A 17597-nucleotide genomic window follows, 5' to 3' on the forward strand; every position below is an offset into this window, starting at 1 on the left:
GGGATTCAGGGTCAGTTCAGTAGATGCATTCAATTATTTGCTCTGTAACATGCTTAACAAAAACCAAAGATCAAACCAGTGATTTAAAGATAAGAGTTTGAAATTCCAAGGCTTCTTGAGTGTTTCAAACTAAAGTAATGTTGATGTGGGCTTCTGGCCTTTCTAGGTAGGTGCACTGGCACTCAATCAGCACCCAAGATTTTTGTGGCATTCTTTTGGAGGAGACAACTAGAAATTGAAAAACAGTTTGTTCTTTTCCAAAAATGGGAAATCAAAGTTCTTACGCAGTCAATTGTCAGCCTTGTTTACTATTTTAATAGGAACGAGGCCATTGAAGCCCACTGAAACAGGAAGCCAAATGTAGTATTTACATAATAAATAAAATAAAACCAGCTCTTTCTAACATTCAAACTTAGTAGTTTTCAAATGCAGACTCTTACCTATGTCGTCTTAGATTACGGAATGTTTTACAGAAAACTTAATGCTTCATTCTGTTTCAAAGGGATGGCAGGTTACCTCTCTCATATGGCTGCTCTATTGCTTGTCCTAGACTGAATGAGCTACAAATGGTTTAAACAGCATAACTGACTTGAATCCTTTTGAGTAAAGAGGATTAGAAAACCCATGCACAGGTTGTATAGCTGGCAGACCTGCGGTGACAGGAGAGGCGAGGCAGTAACCTGTGGCCCGGTGCAGTGCAGCTAGGGGACAGTATTAGTGTTGGCTAGCAGAGCTAATGCCAGTCAGCATGTGCCGTGGCCTTACTCCATTAATGATGTGTGTTTGTTTAGATGGCTCTCCTTTCACTATGTGAAACTCTTGGTGATCTGTGTTTCTCACCACACAGCCCTACAATGCCTCTGTCTCCTTCAGAATTTTCATCACTGATGGCAAAAGCTTAATAACAGCAGAATTACAAGTTGGCTGTAAAGTTAAATCAATATACTCTTTACAATTAACTACAAGGTTGGAAAGCAGAAGCTTAGGGAAGCTGTCAGTAACCTCTTAGCTGAACATAGAAGACTCAATGTTGTTCAGCTTTCAGGACCAAAGTTCTAATGAAGACAGTAGGTGGCAGAAAAATCAATCAGTTCTAGGAATTAAACCAGACAAGATCTTGCAGTCAGTGTCTGTTTCACCTCAGGCTCAAAAATTCTGGTCTGTGGTTCTTTTAATGTCTGTTCTGGGAAGAAGTTAGGAAATGGTTTAGATACACCTGTATTTGGTTGCAAGCAAATCACCCATATTTACTTTAAGCCTTGATTCAAGATAAGCTTCCTTTCTTGAGGAGGGAGGAATTAGCCTTAGTTAAGTATATATTGAAGAGATTTCACTTTTTCATCCCTTATATTGCACTGGCTCTGTCGGATGGCTGCTGTATTCCAGTTCATGGGCTCTCATGCTTATCAACCTGTAGCAGCTTTGCCAAAACTGCAGTCCTATTTCCAGGTCTTCTGTCTGCTCTTGGGGTGAAATGCCAATATAAGTTTTTTGTTGGGTTCCTTAGTTAACGATTGACTTAGAAGTGATTAATGGTCACAGTGACATCCCTAAAGCTTTGATCTTGCAGAGATTTTTTTTGTCTTCCTCTTCTTTCTGTACACCTGTATATACATGTGTATATATGCCACTGGGCAGTGGGTGCAGTTGTCTTGGAAGACTTTGCCAGTGGCTTTCACTTTATCTTACTGAATTGAAATATCTTTTGCAAAATGCATGTTTTGTTGTCAATTTTTTCATCTATCAAAGAAGAAATAATTATTTGTAGGAAAAAACCACTGATTTTTCAGAAAGAAAAAGTTATCTTTAAACTCTACTACATTTATACATAGGCACTCCCTATTAGAACTCTTGTGGCAAAAAATCAGAAGTAAAATACTCAGAGCTGTTATGGGCAAGCTTAGAAGGATGTGTAGGATTGCTTACCTAGTTGTAAAATTTTTTTTCTTTAAAGACAATGTGTTCATATTTTTAAGGTGGTCTATTGTTCATAAGCAACAGCTGTTCAGCTGCAGGCACTCATAAGAAAAGATAGATACTTTGGATGAAAAAGAAAGCTGTTGGCACATTTTAATCTGCAGATTAGGTGCTTCAGCTGCTCTAGCAGAGGTTTTATATGCAGATAAACTGTGAGTAATAGACAATATTTATTAAGTGTGGTTAGCAGTACTCAGGCAGCTTTGCCTGTGGAGGTAAGCTGTTTCAGGCCTTCTAAAAGGCTGTGCCAACATGTGTGGATTTTAGTTCTTTTTATTATTAAAACTTGCTTGACATTCCCATTCTTCGAATAGTCTTACTATGGGTAATATTAGTATGTGGGTTGCTGCTGATTAAGGTTCTATTAATGACAAGTGACACCACATGGCTTCTGATATTTCAAGAAATTGTCTCTTCTGGCTACAATGTTAGAAGTAGTTTAGTGGGGCATCCACCAGAATGGAAAGGAGAATTTTGATAGTACTACCACAGCAGTATGTGTCTCCTGCTATTCTAATATGCTCATTAATATTGCATTAAGTTGATTTCTGTCTGTGTAGTTTGAGAAATAAATCTTTACTGGAATGGAAATCAGTGGCTTGACTGTAAATTTTTGCCTGAAATGACAGTAACTTCACAATTTCATTTTAACAAGACATGAGAGATGAATTCATCAGTGGCTAAATTTTTAGTCTGCTTATATGTATAAGGAGAAATCTACTAAGACTAGTAGAGACTTTTGTTTAGCTTTCCAGTTTGGTTCAATGATGGTGATTTGCATAATGGAGAACAACTGTTCATTAAAATATGTAAATGCTTCTACAGACATTGTGTAGACATCTAAGAAGAAAATTATTGCCTTCTTTTGATTCTTTATTGCAAACCATAAGAAGGGGAGAATTAAAGCTGGGTCTCCCTTATTTTGCCCAAGTGCTTCTTACTCCAAAGTGATGTATAAGAGCAGGTACTCCTTTTCATCAACTACTTTTCTATGTCTAGATCAAATCAAACCCCTCAACACCTACATCTTTCTAGTGACTCAAGTTGTATTCTTAAATGTAATTTTGAGGAAATGTTTGCTTATTTAAATATTTCATGCTTTTACGGGGGAGATAGCTCTGCAGTTAAGCGTGTCACCATATTTGATTTTGGAGTAAGTTGCTCTAGTTGTCCTTTGGAGGTGATGCTACTATGAAAGCTTGAAGGAAAAGATGACAAGTAGTAGGTGGGAGTTACAGGAGTAAACTATTCAGCAAGCATTTTTCAGAGAATTTCATTTCGTGTTTCACAGTGGAGACAGCAAAAGCATAATGAGCACCAAATAGCAGTGCTTGCCTGTGTGAGTAACCCAGGTCATCACAAGAAGTCACAAACTTCATCTGATTGTGATCTGAGCATCAGAGGAACAGGTTACTTTTCTTTAGGGTAACTCTGTGTAGGAGGCAGAAAGAAATTATTCTGATTATGTTTGGTTTTAAGATTATTGCATCAGAACAGGAAATGGGCTTGGGATACAGCAGAAAAACACTTTAGAATGAATCAAGCAAACACTTGGAGCTGACAGCATCATCAGATGTAAACACAGTAGCCCGTGCTTCTGCAGCATGTCATGCTTGATTGGTGCCTTGGGGTTTTGCATTTCTAGAATGGACCCGAAGTAGGATGCTGATGCCTATGTGAATGAAAATTCTTCTGTGCTGTAGTTAGAACAGATAGGAGATTTAAGTTCATGCAGAAGTCAGTTTATATGAAAAAAAGTTTGCTAGCTGTTTTAATATGTATGGTTAGAGTTTGACTAATTCTCTGTATTTGGAAAAAAGAGTTGTGAACAATAGATTCTGCTCATTCCTCTAGAAAATCTGGCAGTTAGATGATTGAAATTTGAAGTACCAAGCTTTTCTGGACTCTAACGGGAAATGCAGTCACATATTTGTGAAGATTGTGTAACTTCAAATACATTGAAAAAATTACTGTTTTATTAAGTATTCCAACTATAACTATTCAAATATTTTTCTTCCATAACAGTAAAAACCTGTTCTTTGGGTTTATCTGCAAAGAGTTTCAAACATCATTGATTTTTTTCAAGAAAAAATGCAGGAATTCATGAAGACTAAAGGTGCATATAATTCACTTATCTTCTGGCCAATAATTTCTTCCTGTTATTGACTAGCTGAGTTTTGAATGTCAAGTGGGATTTGGATCTATTTGGCTGAATTTCTTCCCAAGCCAATGTGAATTGGCATTGTGTAAGATGTAAAGATCTGAAAAAGATCAGCCAGTATTATGAAAATCTAAACACGTACTGTAAGGATAATACTTGGCTTTTATAGATCACTTTTCATCCACTGATTTTGAAGTACTTTACAAGCGATCAGCTCCCTTACCCTGATTAGCCATTCTGTTGAAACATGAATTGACAGAGTGTATGCCTGTAAAGAATTATTTTGTCATTTGTGACTCCTAGTGTTATTCAGGCGGCTTACCCTTTGGATTATTTTGATGTTTGAAAGCACACTTGCTATTAATGTTTATTTAATTTGTAAGATGTATCAAGCTTCTGAATTGCTGAAATATTTGATAAGGAGCTGTCCTGACTTAACCATTCATGTTTTCACTTCCAAAAATTCTTCAGGGTTTCAGGATAGATCAGGAGCTGTTAACTATAGAATCAATCTTGCTGTTTGAAAATTGAAGCTATTTGTAGTTATTTTAGTTCTGCAAGGACTTCCCTAGAATGTTCTCTTGAATATCTCAGTTGTTACCTGTTGTTTTGATTTCATATGGAGCTGTGCTTTTCAAGTATTTCACTCCCATAAATGAGGAGAGGGCAGAGCAGCATATGTCTTCAGCCTTGTAAAACCTGGAACAGTGGTTTTCAAAGTGGCTAGCACCTGCAGACTGATCTAAAGTTGTTTGATGGGTACGTTTCAAACCTGGTTTACTTTTGCCTTTCATCTATCTTTAATCTGATGAAATAAAAGGAAAACCCTTTTAGTTCTTAAATTTTGGTTTTGTTCTTTTTTGTTTTGTTCTTTCACCTCTGCTTGTGATGCGAGGCAATCAAACTGGAAATTCTGTTATTGTGTATTTATTTTTTGGTTTTGAAAAATGTTCATTTTTCATTAAAAATGTTTGGTTTTAACTTTAATTTTCCATATTTTCTGCTTTGCCTTCAGTCATATGAATGCATAATTTTGTCCCTCCAGGATGGAACACTTCCACATTTTAAACCTCACCTTTACTTTTCTTATGTGTTTCAAGCCTTTAGAATGGTAATGCCTAGATATGAGACTTTCTCTGTATTTTTAAGACATTTTAAATGTAATGTTTAGGTCAGAAGAAAATGAATTCTCTAGCAAGATTACCCTGCAAAAGTAATTCTGAAAATAATCTAGCACAATAATTTATTTAGTCATGGCACCAGCTGTTTATATTTCTGTCACATCTCATCACATTCTGTTTGTACATCTGCCCACAACCGATGTTTTCCAGTCTGAAGTAAAAGCAGCCATGCAGATTATGTTTGGATTTGGCATAATGGATTTTTTGTGGGTAGATATCAACTTTATGCAGCTCTAGAATGTGTCGATTTATTTTGAATGTGCAAGTGGAAGATATGATGGCTATTCCCTTCAGCAATTTATCTGTGTATATTTATGTAAATGATATTGCTCCTTTAACTGGGTCCATACTGGTTCCAGATTTTCATTGTTGGCTGAGGTGGATAGTTATATCTAATGAGCTTCTTATAAGACCAGAAGATTTGTTCCTTGTCCTGTTACTATGAAACCTGAGAGAACTGTGCTTCAGAATGCTAATGTTAAACATAATATAATATCTAGAATAATTCAGTGGAAAATACTCGGTATTTGGATATATGTGCTGCCTGGGCCTACAAACATATGGTATGCTGTTATTCTTGTATTCTGAAGGAACATAGTGGGCACTGACCTATTTTACCATGCCAAAGAATTATTAATTTGGTACCAAGAGTATGAAGATGATTTTGTGGGAAATGGTTAGAAAATAAATTGTAATAGCACAGGGAAAGATTGTATTGATGTAAGAAAACTGTAGTAGTCACTCTAAATGTGATTCTAAATTCAATTTCATCTTTTATATTTACAGCACTTTAAATATATAGGTGGATACCTGATCCAATTTTGCATGTCTCTTAACTTGCATCTGGAGGCATAATCAGAAACAATAGAATGTAACCTAACAGCTGCAGTGGTACATTAGCTGAAGGGCTGTGACTGGCCATTCTTTTCCTAGTCTGTATTTTGCAAGTCTGTCAAGTTTGAGGGCAGGAGCCATGAGGGGGCTTGGCACCCCAAGGCATAGTTTCTCAGTTCTTGACTCTCAGACTGGAATCCCCAGTACTGAGTTAGGCAGTGAGCTTCCTGTGTATGTGGGTGGGTGGAACCTTCTTGGAGAAGAAGGTCTCTGGGAGGAGATGATGGGCTTCTGAGATTGTGGGCCAAGGCATGTCTTGTGGATCTGGACCTTTGTCTGCATGGGACTTTCATAAGTGGTACTAACAACAAAGAGGCTACTTGGTTGCTTTCAGGAGGGTACTAAAAACCCCACAAAATTCATAGGTGAACTTTGAAAATAGTGCAGAAGAAAATAGGAGTAAGAGAAGCAGGCATATGGCTGGATTGGGAGAAGAGGAAGCAGCAGGTAGTTTCGTTGGAAAAGATTGTTGGTGTTAGTTTCGGAACCATGTAAAACACAGACCTTATCAAAGGCTAAGTGCTTTTGCCACTTGAATGGTTTAAAGGCCTTAACTGAAAACAATACTTTTCAGTGCAGATTTGGAGGAAAGCTAAGGCAAATTTATTTCCAAAATGTAGGAGAGCTTATAGGAGGGTACAACATTTGTACAACATTCTGGGGTTTTTTGGTGCTTTAGTAAGTTTTAATAACTGTAAGAGTGAAGAGTTCTAATATTTGGCTTGTGTATGCTATGCTTTGGTCTGTCCAAGTCCTTGCAAAACTTTATGGAGATATGCAGTCTTATCATTTTTTTTTTAGTTGAGGAAGCAGAGAGCCTTTCTGTTCTCTAGGAATTACTTTTGATTTATTGCTGGAATTAGACATTGGTGGATTATGCAAGTGAGCATTTCTGGTTCTCAGTTATAGTAGTACATTTTTAGTTTAAAAAAATGGCTAGACTAGTTTATCTTTGAACTTTTTAAAAAAGTGCCTGTTACTTGTAGTTACTGCTTTTAAACACATCATATCTGTTTTTCTCCATTTCCTTTGCACAAGAGTGTAATATCTTAACTTTTTGGCAGCATTGTTGATTTGTGTTATAATGAAAAATGAATCAGATGTGCTCTTACTTCTCCCCAGCCTTCAATTTTCTTTTCAAAGATAAAATTTTTGTTGTGCTTCTGCATTTTAAGTATTTATAATTTAGGTTATAAATAATAGCTTAGGTAAGAGGGCAAATTGAAATTTCACATTTACTTGTATGAATCTGAGATGCTGAAGAATCAGAGATGCTGAAACAGTTACCTCTACTGCAAGCAGCATCAGTACCTAATCTGCCTCTCTGTTCTGGGTGTGGAAACATGTAACTTAAATTCTGGCCTTTAGAGTAAATTAGGGGAATATCAGAAAAGATGATGTAGTTATCCAAAAGTAGACAGGAAACTTGGTTTCTGTAATACTTCCAGGATGACAAAATTCCTCCATTACTTTAAGTAAGCCCTGCCTAGTTTTGCATTCATAATAGTATGCTAATGCTGAGTCTAAATGTCTTACCAATTGACTGAAACTTGGTGAAAATAGTAAATGGGAGAATGAAGAGTGGTCAAAAATGAAAATTTTGTTAAACAGGCTTTTGTTGAACAGCAAAATACATTAAAAGAAACTTCTGTGAAACACTTCAAGTATTTTGACATTAATTAACTTTGAATTATTTTAATACTAATTTGTGGTTTTAAGTGTTTTGCATTATTAAAAACTGTCATACAGAAATTTCATTATTCAGTTCATCAGATGTATTAAAAAATAATTTAAACCATGATTTTCTTACTTGCTTGAAGGCTGTAGAGGAATATAAACAATTGAAGGCTGTGCCTTAATAATATTGAGATCTGTTTTAAAAAAAAGGGCTCAGGGAAGTTGATTAGTCTCTGTACGTGCCAAGTATGAAATTGCCTAACAAAATGAACCTTTGGAAATAGCGCTTCTCATAATTTTGTGATGTTCCATGTGGAAATATAAGAAAATGGTTTAAGTTTTAGTATGAAAATCATTGTTATCTATACTTTCTTGATCTTGGTTAAGAGTAGCCTTTTACTTAAGAGCAATAATAAACTTAATAATGCTCTTATGACTATTACTACTTATGGCAAAGTTAACAAGACAAAAGGAATTACATGTAAAAAAGAAAATGTAGCCTTGGGGAATGACAGCTTCTGTGCTATGCACTTTGATTCCTGTTCCTTTCAATGTGTGGTTGTGAAAGCTTCATTGCATTACTGTAATTACATTCCTGAAAGGAGCTCAAATGTAGAAATGAATCTGTTCACTGCATCCACTGGACACCGAAAGGATGTGAACTATCTCATGAAGGTTGAGAGCTATATAGGGTTTCTGCTTTTGGGCTTTTGTTTTTAGTTGTCTGCTAGTTTGTAGAGTCAGCTCAAGACTGGTTTCTAGAGGCCCCTTCTGTACTGCTGTCAGGCAGTCCTGCTCCAGAAGTGCCTGTCCCCACCGCTGGGGAGCTCGCTGCAGAACCAAGGACTGGCTGTCCATGTGAAGCTTTAGCAGGGAATAGTATTGACAACAAGCAAAACTTTCATTTCAGCTTTTAATTGACTGTTATAAGTAAATTCTTGGTACATAAGACTTTTCTTTATACTTTTTTAATGTGCATATTTGTTAGATTTTATTTAAATAATTTTATACACAATATTGGAATAATCTGTTACATTAATGCACAGCTTAAAACAGTTCTTATTTACACGGATCACAGAAAGACAGAGGAATGAGGACAAATACTTTACATTCACCATCTTTATCAGCATTTTAAGTATAGTTAACCAGCACACATCACACACATCCATATCCATATTTATAAGAAATGTAATTGTTTCTAATTACACACATGGGCATGTAGGTGTCTCCCTTTCAAAAATTAAAAAAAATAATTGAAATGCCATTTCCCCCAGATAACCGAAGATTTCCAAAAAAAGGCAAATGGACCTGCAGATTGCACAATTAATGGAATCAGGCATGGAAATGTGGTGACTGTGTTTGGACACTTTTGGTCACTGGGGCACTTTGGAGAGTATTTCTACTAGTGGCAAGTTCTGAACTCGTATGGAAGGTTATTCCTGAAAACTGCAATATGATCTCTTGCTTTGTAAGTAGACCTACTAGACACTAACACATTTGGTTTAATGTTAAGTTGTCTAACAACACAAAATTGCAGCCGAAGGATGCTCTGGACTTTTTTTTTTTTAGAATATAAATTAAAACCACACGACTTCCTTGTATGAGATTAAGGCAGCAATGGAGAATATTGTGCTACAATGTGCATTAGCTGTAGATAATGTTCTATTCTCCTTTATCACATTTTTACATTTATAATCAAAGGCCAACATATTATTGAACTAGACTGGCTGACTACAAAATCTTATAATGGAGAAATAGGTCTTGTGTGATAACCTTGTTACACATCAAAGTTGAATTTCTCGCCTTACAATATACAATTATATTCTATGAAAATTAAAAAAACTGGTAAAAATATTAAAATATTTCCTATACAGAGGTACCCTTACCTTAGATAAAGTCTAGTCACTGCTATAAAAAGGCATTAAAAATTAAGTAAAACACTGGTGTCAAACAAGTAAATGCTCACTATAAAGCTTTTATTTGTAAGGCAAATCTTCGTCAGACCTATTAGAAGTTATTTCAACATGTACTATCTGGAGATTCTCTCTTTGTAACTGATATTACCCACAGCAAACAAAAGCTAAGTCTTGCACATAGGTTCACAGAGAGTCCAACATAAATTACAAATGCAGGTCATCTGCAAGTTTGAGACTCTTAGCAGTGACCAAGAAACAACATGACACCTTTAAAAGAGAGCCAGCTTAAGGCTTAGTAATTGTCTTAGTTCACTGAATTTATTCTGTTCCCTTATTAAAGAAATTAAGCAACTTTTGTTTAGTATGGCAGCTAAAGAAACACCTTTAGAAAGGAGGAAAGCAAAGCACACAGGTGGCCCAATCTTTCTGTCAGTGCTTTGGCAAAAGAGGCCCACTGTTCTCAACATGAAAACTACTGGCAGTAATGGTTAGCTTACAGGAAGGTTGTGCTGCTGGACTGAGACTTAAGCCTCTCGGTTTCTCCTCTTCTTGGCTACCCCCAACCACTTGCATCTAGACATCTACATGTTCTTCTAAGGAGGACAGCTTCACTGAATACAATCATGATATCTGTGTTACTTATAGTCTTCTGGCTGTCTTCTGTTTTTCTGCGTGCTTCTGCTAGCTCAGTCATATGCTGATTGCAATTTGTCTAAACATATTCTGGTTTTAAATGGTGAATGAAAACTGATCAAATTCTGTACTTAAAAGCAGCTATATTACACTGTTATGTGTTTCTGCTGGCCATCTAGTTCTCTATAGTAGTCTGATGCATGTAGATGCATCTAAATTCAGTCTCGGACAGTGAACAACACCACTGTACAGATTAATCACCAGCTAAGGATCTTAGTCCTTTGCTGACTTCATTTTTATTAGCAACAATATGCAAAAATCCAAAATTTTTTGGCCTAGGAAAAGTTTCTGTGTATGGCATGGCTTACAAGTCTTGTCATTCCCCAGCTAGGCTTAAGCAGGCAGAACCAAGTAATTGTACATCACAGCTAAGAAACACATGCATGCCTGCTCGGTCAGTCTGAGTGGTCTTGGCTGATTGTCAGCAAAAACCGTCCTTTGAGAATATGGGTTAGAGAGGGGCAAGTGCTTGGTGAAGTGTTCGAATTGAAGTCTGAGTTACTACAGACAGAAATGGGTGAACAAAAAACTATTTTTCATGGCACAGAAACACTCAAATATGGGTGTTTGAGACACAACTATTCCCTGTATATGATCCTCTCTGAAACTCAGTGATGCAAGGTCACAGATTTAACAGGGCTTAACTGAAGGCTTAACTTCTATAAATTAAGTTCTAAACATTTTTTCAGTGTTTTGTGGTATCCTGTAATAGTGGTACCTTTTTCCTCAAGGAATGCAGAAAGTGGCTGGCTTTCTTGTGTACCAGCTGATACTAGTTCAGTAAATGAAGATCTGCAATAATTCAGGTGTCCAAGCTGCTCTCACATTCAGCTCTGTATGGTGATTTCTGGCCAGCTTTGCTTAACAATAGTCCATATGCTACCTTCAGCTTGTATATAGATACGAACCTAGTAAGGTCACTTCAAGGTCCTGTTTCTGACTTCTGTGATATATTATAAACAGTTTAGCTTCATATTCTAACAGTTTAACTTTCCACTATTAACTAGGTCAGCCCACAGTCACCATCAGGAACATGGCTATGAGTCAGAGGAAGGTAGACTGAAAAAGTGTTTCCCTTTGGAGGAGACTTTCTGGAGGTGTTTCCAGATCTGTCTCCCTGTATTACAGCCAAAAGACTCCAAACTTGTTCAAGGGTCTAATCTGAAACATCATGTTGACCTTTAAATTAAGGAGATTGAGTTCTTGCACATGAGCTGATCTGTGGACCATAAATATTCTTAGCCCTGAGAAAATAAAGTGTATTGGAACAAATATATCCTATTTTACTGCTCCGAGGGGCTCAACAGTGCACACATAATTTCTTCAGGTAGATTATACACTGTCATTTGTTGAGCTGTGCTAACTGTCTTATGTCTGAGTCCTTCGGGCCCATTTTAAAATGTTTTAACATTTGCAAGTCTCATCTCTTTTGAAATTGCTGATCTATGGTTTTCATTTGGTTCTTAGGAAAGAAATTCTTAAATGTTTGCCTATGCCTCATGCAACTTAGTGAATCAGTCCAGGATACAAATGAAATCTATCTACTCCCATAAAAGCGAGTATCTGCTAATTAATACTGTATGAATCGGAAGAACTGAAAAAGAGACATTAAAAGCAAAAGAACTTTCTACGTGGCCTCCTACAACCTAACAGTACAAAATAAACTTAATTCATGTCAAAACAATAGCATAAGAAGTGGATGTATATACAAATGTTTGGGCTTGACCTTTTTAAATAATAGCATTTAAATGGTATGTTGCTGAGAAGAAATGACCAATTATAGGAAATTTCCTCTGGGAAAATTACATACAACATACATTGCACGTGCAGTTAGGGAACGTACAATAGTTAACAGCCAAGTATTTCTCCTACGTTCTATATTTAAAATATCATGTTTGATCCTGGATTTCCTGCAAAATCCTTCACTATGGTAAGACGTCTTTCAAGTGTTGCCAGGGTGTATGCCTCAGGACATGACAGAACACCAGAAGGACTGACAAGAAAGACATGGTTCAAAGAGGGGCCAAACACTAAATAGCACTAGTGCTTTTTGGACTGTTGCCCATGAAAGGCCCACTGTTTCTACCAGAAATCTAAATCTCTGGAGTTTTAGTGGTGTAGCTTTAGAACAGTACCAAGTAATGAAGAATTATCCTGATGAATGACAGCAGGAGGGATACAAAGAAAATGGAGGATCTCTTTGTCCTTGGTGCTAACTAACCTTCTGTGGCTTGATGAAAAAATATGGATCACAGGCAGGTCTCTTTCACTAACAGGAAGGAAGGTCAACAGGATGCCGTCATAGCATCTCTAATGTATGACGGCAGTTTCCTTTATCAGATTAAAAAAAAGGCTTTTGAGAAAATAGTTTCTAGAACTGTCAAATGAGCTATTTAATTGCTTCACTGAATTCTTCCCATTGGCTTGTTACCAAAACAGCCAACATGATTAGCAAGCAGATGATACTGCATCTTGATTAAGCTTGTATCAAAAAATTTTCTTCTTTTAGAAGTGGGCTGCCTACTCCACCAGCATATACTTGCAATCCCATGGGGATATCTGGGAGAGCACCGGTCCCTGGAGCGGGTCTGTTCCCACAATAGGTATAGCTGAGGGAAAGAGTGAACTGCTTGCCTGAAAATTCAAGATTGAGTTAGAGGAAGACTTGTAGTTAAACCACATGGGTGATAAGGACCTTGCTGGGTGATTCATTTATTTATTTATTTATTAAAACTACAAGTGGTTGAACTGAAGGGAGAAGAGTATCTTAGTGGCATTTGATATTTTCCATACTGAAAATGTATTTGGGAGCTCAAAGCAGGAGGAGCTGGGTGCCAGAGCTGTGGCTTCTTATTGGACTGTCTGTACCATATCACTGAGTGGAGGAAAAAAATATAACCTGGTCTTCACAAAGGTATTTGTCATTTGAATGGATGCTAGCTTGTGTCTAATGGCATCATTTATCGTCCAAGAGGCATGAGGTAGTTGAGCATCTTATTCTGTGGAGAATTGAAGACATTATTCTTCATCTCTGGGACAGAAGTCATATTATTTTGTGGGAGACTTCCTTTGGGCAACATCCTGAACTTAAAGCCTAGCTGTGTGGTCATGCAGTGTGTATTATCTTTTTCATTCAGACTATTCCTGGTAATAAGATTCCTGCTTTCTCTGATTTGCCTATTGTCTTATGTATAGATTGCAAGTTCTTTATCTATAAAACCTCAGAACAAGATGGCAATAGTGCAACAGAGTCCTGAGCTTTAAATACTACACTAAACCCAAGATGCTATACAGTAATACAAATAAAAATAGTGTAGCAGGTAATTGCCTTGGGATTTCGTATTAAAAATGCAATCAAACCCTAACATGCTGGGTAAAGCTGATTTCAGTCCCATGTTAAGATATTTCAGAGCAGACTGGTGATGAGATGTAACTTTTCCTGCAAGGGTTTTGCTATACAGATGGTGATGATGGGGTGTGTCACAAGTGAACATTAATGCAGTTTGTCAGCATTTCCAAACATGAGCGAACCAAATGATGTGTAATGTCACAAGCTATTAAAGCTCCATGTTAAAGAGCCCCCAAGAGTTTCAAAACTTGGTAATTATATCTATGCTAAGAAGCTTTTGAGTCATGCCAAGCCAGTGACTGAAGCATCTGTATTATTGAAAAGTAAGCTTTACAACAATGAAAAGATTCTCATGTAGTTCAGCAAACAATAAAAATGGGATTACTTATGAAGTTGGTGGGACAGCTTTTTTGAAGGCCTCAACATATTTTAATTGTTTGGCCTCTTGTGTAATTACAGAACTGGAACCACAACATTTGAAATTTCTTTATTATTGAAATGTATTTAATAACAGGGTTTAAACAGCTATCAGCCATCAGCTGGGCCAGAAAATATGACTTCCTTTATAATTAGAAGAAAGTAGCCTTTGGGTTTAAAACCCTGTTTAAATAAAACTACTATTTGTCACAGAGAATCTTTAAGAAAAGGACTATACTTGATATGTTCCAAGGTATTGATTATGTTGGAGGAAAAGGATGAATAAGGAGAGAAATTTCCCTTCCATTATTTTGAACAGAAATCGATGTTAAATGGAAAATGTCAAAATCACTTGGGGCTTTTAAACTGGACTATTTTAAAAAAGGGGGAAAAAAAAATCCTTCAACAAAAATTGTTTTATAAAAAAAAAAAAGTGCCCCATCCTTTTAAATGGTCTTTTTAAAAAGAGGAAGCACAACATACATTTAAAAGACAAGATGAATTGAATATATAAAGGCAAAAAAAATTCAGAGGTAAGGTCCAGAGGTAAGCTCTGGGCTGGATTCAGCTGAGAAGCTACTGCCTCTGAAAATTACTGTAGATCTAGTGATAAATAAGTACAAGAAATAACTCAAAGCTACCGAATCTAGTGATCACTGGGAAGATACTACAGTGGTAAGTGATCACAGAATAAGAACAGCACCCAAATGCAGTTTGTTCTCTATCTTCTATCTTGCATAATACTACTAGAGAGAAGAGCTGGAATAGGCTTAGAGAGCCAAGTATGCCTAAAATATCCTTCTAAATTATTCAGCACAATCTTACTATGTTTTGGTAGGTGAATTCAGGTTGAATTATAATAATAGCATGTTCACAGCAGGAGAATAAAGCTGAAGTTTGGTATTTTGGTGCCCCTGGGTAGATTATGTAATTCTCGCTTCCTATGTATTTTACATTCTTTATTCGGAACAAAATATAACAAAAAGATGAAAGTCTGTCTATTTGCATGTAACTTTCATACTTGGCTGGAAGAGTCTGTGGAGTATGGATCATATAATAAAGCCATTTCAATTGTTGATATAAACGAATATAGTTTTCATTAAGTACAATGTGGTATTAAACTGTGTCCTGTACTTAGTGGCTGTAACAGGAATTCTGTTCCTGCTGCTCTTCAGCTTGTGTAATTAAACTTGACAGAAAATGGCATGGACATATATAGCAAAGACAACCTTCTTCACCAAGAGAAGAAACTAATAACAAACCACTGAACACAAAGCACTGAGTCTTCACTTCAGAAGGATGCAAACTCATATCCCAAAGGATAGTATGGCAAGAAAGCTAATGACATTGGTACATAGTTAACATTGCTCTTTCCTCATAATTGAGATGTACTCTTTCTTTAGATCTAAGAACATTCAGGTGTTGTTGGTTTAAAATAGGTCGTGGCATGAATATCTGAAGTAATTATTACTGTCAGAAAAGTTTAATTCACTTCACAATAAAAAAGCATTTAACTTATGTTGATTGCTTTTTTTCCTCTGCTCCCCCCTCCTCCACTTCTGCCAATAGCAAAACTCACAAGTTTTGGTCATGTAGGGATCTCATGGCACCAAAGGATGTAAGAAAAATGAAACGGAGTCTTTAAAGATCATTTGAAGCCAAGTAATAGAAGGGAGGCATTGAGAACAGAGAGCAGATGTCTTCCCTCAAAGAGTCAGTAGATAAGCTCTGAGCCAGCCTGGTCCAAGCATAATCGAGGGAGCTTTGAACTTGACTTTTCTGTATTCTCAGTTTAGCTTAACATATTGGCTTTTTCCACAACCTGTTGGTTGTCATATTGTTAGCCAGTGTTGAAGCTGTAAGGGAACAGAAGTAGTTTAATAACATTATTAGTTCAAATGACGATAGTGAGAGATCTTTTAAATACATTGGTTGACAAATCTAGAGTTGCAAAGAAATTTCAAAATAATGGATAGATTATAATCAAATTTCTGTGGATTCCATTTTGCAGTGTGAAATGTGCTGAATATAAAAGCTATTTAGTCAGTTCTCAGTTCAGTTTTAAAATTCAGAACTGACGAACATATATGAGAAGAAAATTTTTGTACTTCTTTGATTACAGAAGTTAATGTTTTGTTTACAAACTTAAACATTGTGAACAAAGCACTAGCTATGCTTCAGCAGTAACAAAGCTATTCCTAGCTGTTTGTTGAAGACAGCAACAAATTAATATGCCCTAGTGTTTAGCATGGTTTGAGGTATCATTAGGAATTTACCTCTGAGTACATTTTTTTCTAATTTCCATGAAATTAATTTGCTTCCTTTTTGCCATTACAGATTTGGGTTCAAAAGATCAGTACTGTGTAGGAATGGCTGTTTATAGCCCATTCACACAGGAACATCTGCCTCTGGAAAAACCAAGTTATTACTTATGTCTGGAACATTAAATCTTCAGACAACTGAGGGCAGCAATAGGGGAAAGAGAAAGCAGGAAGAGGTGCTGTGCTACTACATATTCTTGGCCACATCAAATAAATTATGGTCATGAAACAGGAAGCCTTTTCTTCCTGCATCTATTCTGCATCCCATAAATCTACACTTGGATTATTTCCTTTAAAATTAAAAATTATACTTCAAACAGTATTTTTCAGAGTAAGCAAAAGGGAAGTATTTCTTTTCGATACCAACATACAAACCACCACTATAAAATGTTTTGAGGTGGTGTGCATAATTCTAGTTGCTTTCAACTTTGAAGACAGAAAGTGGTCCAGCACGAATGCTGATAAGTGTAACAAGCTTCATATTTGCATCCTTTTTATCTTCTACAAAAAGGACTTTATTTCAATAAGCTCATTTTATTTGCTAAAAGGAAAGCAGTATTTGGAAACCTAGAGCATATTTTTCATGGCTGCTTAAGAAGTCTCTAGCAGTGTTTTCAATCAACTGTAGGCCTGTGGGGAACGACTATTCCACATAACCTTGCACATTATTTCATCATGCCCATTATGTCTAAGCTCTGATACTGGATATTTGTTTTGCTGTTTACCGTGTGTTGTGGTACATAATTGGAGTTTAGGAAATGTGACTTCAGATTGCTGTGCAATAACTGAGGGAGAGGCTATGACCTGTTCAAGTGCACATGACAGTTTGGAAATACCTTCGTCTCTTGGTGAGATCTCACTGTGTTCAGGTACAACCTAAAATACTGGATTCGGGTGATATGTAAAATTGGGGGTTCTGCTCAGTCAAAGAAGGAAGGTTTAAAAAGCCTTCCAACAGTTGATGTGTATGATACTGAGCCTCCTGCATCTTGTCATGCTGGCAGAAATAAA

At 36.5% G+C, this 17597-nt stretch overlaps 1 protein-coding gene across 1 annotated transcript in view; it reads right to left on the bottom strand.

Moving 5' to 3' along the window:
* Positions 1 to 8789: 8789 nt before the first annotated feature.
* SLC6A2 (solute carrier family 6 member 2) overlaps positions 8790 to 17597 on the bottom strand; it is a 79263-nt gene continuing 70455 nt past the window's right edge. Inside the window, exon 15 of the mRNA XM_074881784.1 lies at positions 8790 to 16121. Within this exon, the coding sequence (XP_074737885.1) occupies positions 16098 to 16121 (24 nt within the window). The 3' untranslated portion in view covers positions 8790 to 16097. The remainder of the gene's footprint in view (positions 16122 to 17597) is intronic.

The sequence above is a fragment of the Strix uralensis genome, chromosome 12 (genome assembly GCF_047716275.1).
Source record: "Strix uralensis isolate ZFMK-TIS-50842 chromosome 12, bStrUra1, whole genome shotgun sequence".
NCBI lineage: Eukaryota > Metazoa > Chordata > Aves > Strigiformes > Strigidae > Strix > Strix uralensis.